Genomic DNA, 4,148 nt, shown 5'->3' with positions numbered 1-4,148 from the left:
TAGGTAATTTCCCCGGTTTTTTCTTTTAAAAACCAAACAAAAACATAAAACTTTTATTCGATAAATGCGCGATCAGAATTGACGTGGCGTCTCGAACACGAAAAGTGTAGAAAGCGACGTGCTGAGTGGGAGGGGAAATGGGATGATGTGGCAATGTGGAGGCGGGCAATTTTGAGAATGCGGGATGACGACTCAGAGATGCTGAGCTGTCCTTCGTCTTCATCAATGACCTTCTTCACTGTGTGCATGCTGCTGAAGCTGTTTATTCCTGCGCGGCTATGGCGGTACCATACTCCTTTGTGGCTATGGCGATGAAAAGCTTCCCCTTCCTCCTCTCCTTGGCTCTCTTGCTCCTCTCCCTCCCACTCTCCTCCTCCTCACCCCCCTCCCCCTCCCCCAGCAACCCCCCCCCCCTCCCTTCCTCCCCCAGCAAACCTCCCTCTCATTCTCCCACCTCCAAACCCGCCCCTTCCCCTTCCTCCCCTCCCACTTCAGCCCCCTCTCCCTCCCCTGTGGCTGCTTCTTCTCCTTCCGCTCACCCCAAATCCCCTTCCTCCTCCTCCAATGGCACCCTCGACCCCTCCCAAGTCGCCGCCCTTGCTGCCCTCGGCATTTCAGCCGGCGTTGATCCATGTACCACTGCCTCTCAGCGCGACCTCATCTGCGATCAGAGCACCCCATACAGACGACTCGTCTACTTGCAGCTCCAGTACTGCGTCGAAAATGCTGTGTTTCCTGCGGCCGCGTGGGCTAATCTCACATCATTGCGCTCCCTTGCGTTCTTCGAATGTCCCGCAAAAGAGATGCAGCTCCCGTCGCAGCTTGTGAATTCTCTGACGTCTTTGTCTATTGTGGCAAGTCTCGGCCGATCTGTGGAGAACGTTCTGGCGCCGGGCCTAGCTGGAGCTTGGCTCAGCAAGTTCCATAACCTGGAGGAGCTCACCGTACAGGACGTGGACGTGAATGCCACAAGCTTGGGTTCCATTCTCGCCAACATGACACGCTTACAGCAGGTGACCTTCGCCAACACTAATCTCACTGGTCCCCTGCCGAAGAAATGGCCGTCTAATCTTACGTCGCTCGAAGTTTCCGGCAACGATCTGCAAGGCGACATTCCGAACTCGGTTGCGCAGCTCTTGCAATTGATATCGCTGGATTTGAGCTCGTGCAACGTTACTGGCTCGATTCCAGCCCCAATCGGCAACCTTACGTCTCTGCAATCCCTGAAGCTAGGCTCTAACAGGTTGAAGGGTGCGCTTCCTCCTTCCTTCCAAAAGCTTGTTGGGCTCACTTACCTGGACCTGAATGATAATCAATTGAACGGATCGCTTCCAGTGTTTCTCAGCCATTTACCAGGTTTACGATACATTGACCTTTCGAAGAATAATTTTCATGGAGAAATTCCTTTCAACGATACGTTTCTGAAGACGCTCAATACCTTCAAAGTGAGTGGCAATTCGGAGCTGTGCTTCAACAGCTCCACCGTCAGTGCCAAGCTCGTATCGGGGTTGCAGCCCTGTGACAGCTCAGGTCTTCCTGTCGAAGGCCCGTCAAACCTGTCGCCTTCACTTGCGCCAGCTCCTCAGCCGCACGTGCAGCAGAGTTCTCACCATACTGGTCCCAAGAAAATCGTCCTCATAGTTGCGATAGCTCTGGCTTGCATCGTAGTTGTAATTGCAGTTGCGGTAGTGCTATCAAAGTGTTGCTCATCGAAAGGTTGAGGGATAGATTGCGAGGCGACAGGAATCATTTGTTTGAATATGGATCCGTGGAATGAGTAAAGCCACCCACCCACCCACCAAAGCCCATCTACCGTTCGACGCAAAAAAGGAGTTGCGTTAACGAGCGTTTCGAAACTGCGACGGTCGTTAACGGTTGAACGATTTCGTCCACATATAGAGGCAAACCCTGCACGTATACAGGAAATATATTCTGCCCTTCTTTCATGTCCAGTTGAATCTACTGGCATGAAATGAAAATGGCTGATCGACAAGGAGAGAGAGAGAGGGAGGCTCATAGTTTCCATGCCATCATCATTCTTTACAAACAATAGAAACATTTTTTAAATCTTGTTGCTTCTGCTTTTACATGTTGTATACATTGAGTGCTCAAAGTGTAGTAGATGATACTCCTTGATTGACATTTTGTTTTGATCTCTTGGGCAACGGAATTTAGAGCATTGCGAACGGCATTTTTGGGCTCATGGATTTACAAGATTGGTAGATGAAATAGAATTGTTCTTGGGTGTTTAGTGTAGAATATAATAATGTGCCCTTGCTACATCTTGACTCTTTTGGGTTTTTCCTCACTTACTCAAGATAGGTCCCCATTATGTTGATAAATTCGTGTTAGTAATAGTGTCGATTCTGTCTGCAAAATATTAACATAAGCCCATTTCACAAATTGAGGCACTCCTTTCTCGAATCTTCCTCCTACTTGAAGCTTCCAACAGCCTCCATCTCTGCTATAAATTTGAACTAGCTTTGCTTTCCAGCCAGCCTTTCCTCTCGAACTCCTTCTTTCTATCAGCGATTCGTTGCTCCCTCGTCCCTCTCTCTAGATGCAAACAGCCTGATTGAGAGGCGGTTTTGAGAGGGGAGGGCACGGAAGTGGAGTGGGCACGGAATTCAGGCTGAGCGAGGGGGGAGGGGACGGATAGAGAGATGCAAGGGAGGCTGTTAGGGGCGAAAGCGAGGCAGAGGGGAAGAGAGAAATAGCTTAGGTCAAAATATGAGGCGGCAACCTCTTCCGCTTACGGTGAAACTGGGTAACCTGTTTCCTCAGTAGGAGACATTACGGGAATTTTCTTTGGAAAATTTACAAAAGTTTTCTGATTGATTCCGGTTCAGAATGCTTTCGTTTCAAATTTTTGAATCCAAAGGAGCCATTAGAGCGATCGCTTTACTATAAGGGCTAAGAAACCTAAGACAATAAGGAATGACAACACCTCTTTTCAAGCATAACATGCCTTTCTTAAGGTATAGCCATCACTTTACTTCACGGGATAGGAAACCTAAAACAATAAGAATGACCACACCTCTTTTCAAGCATAACATGCCTTTCTTAAGGTATTGAAGGGGATTATTAATCTAGTACTTAGAAGCAACCTAAAAGGGAGCTGAATATTTATTAAACCCTAGGGTTGAAGTGTAAGTGTCTCTCTAGTGAGTTTAAAAACACTTTCAAGTATGTTAGTGCATGTTGGACGATTATGCACAAATAATGAACTATGATGACATTGGGTTGACATTTAATCCATCAATGCTTTGCCTCATGTTCAACTTCATGAACTTGGGCTTCCTTGAAGTTCACTCTCACTTAAGGTGATTATAACATGAATTTGGGCTTTCCTTTAGCTAACATGAAGTTGACCTTCCTTTAATGAAGCCAAAATTTAGGAAGTGCATGTCAAAAATCTCAATTCCAAGTGGTATGTATGTGTGTGCATGTATGTATGTATGTATGTGTGCATACAAATTAGAGACACTTGTGCAATGTGCAACAATGTGACAGTAGATTTTGTGAGGAAAATACGATAAGTTTATATGTACATACATGTGTGTGTGTGTGTGTGTGTAAAGACATTTTCTTTATTATCATAACAAGTAACATGACCCGTCTACGATGGGTTGCAAGCCTACTAAGTTGGGTCTCAAAATGGGACCTTAAAATGTCTTTAATTTCAATTTTAAAAATCCAAGTTTGAAGACCCCTTGACCATAGGCACTTCTTGTCTTGGTTTTGTATGATTCTAAGTAACCATGTGATGGATTTGAGGGGCAAAGCACTCACACAACCCCCCCCCTTCTCTCTTCCCTCCACACACGTACATTTTCTCTCTCTTTTCCTTTGATTGTCTCCCTCATGTATGCACAGACACCCAGAGGCACTAAAGCCTCTTTCTCTCTCTCTCTCTCTCTCTCTCTCTCTCTCTCTCTCTCTCTCTCTCTTTACACTATCTCTCCATCACACACCCAAGTGTGCTCTCTCTTCCTTAAGTGTCTTCTTGATATGCATATACACATGGCCACTTAATTATGGTAGATATCTTCCCGCTCTTCTGTTTCTCATATACACTTGCCACACACACATGCACGTCTCGTTGTTCCAGACTCTCTCTCTCTCTCTCTCTCATACACAAACAAATT

At 46.3% G+C, this 4,148-nt stretch overlaps 1 protein-coding gene across 1 annotated transcript; it reads left to right on the top strand.

Annotated features, from left to right (window-relative positions):
- Window positions 1-278: 278 nt before the first annotated feature.
- On the top strand, window positions 279-2,003 carry LOC147883807 (receptor-like protein 51). Its single transcript, XM_087398859.1, has one exon. It carries the CDS (start codon window positions 279-281, stop codon window positions 1,719-1,721), a length of 1,443 nt encoding a protein of 480 aa, XP_087254985.1. The 3' UTR covers window positions 1,722-2,003.
- Window positions 2,004-4,148: the final 2,145 nt, after the last annotated feature.

This window comes from Dipteris shenzhenensis, chromosome 27 (genome assembly GCF_047967505.1).
Source record: "Dipteris shenzhenensis isolate YYH24624 ecotype China chromosome 27, Dip_SZ_1.0, whole genome shotgun sequence".
In the NCBI taxonomy this organism is placed as follows: domain Eukaryota; kingdom Viridiplantae; phylum Streptophyta; class Polypodiopsida; order Gleicheniales; family Dipteridaceae; genus Dipteris; species Dipteris shenzhenensis.
The sequence above is the reverse complement of the archived record's forward strand: the minus strand, read 5'-3'. Positions and strand labels throughout refer to the sequence as shown.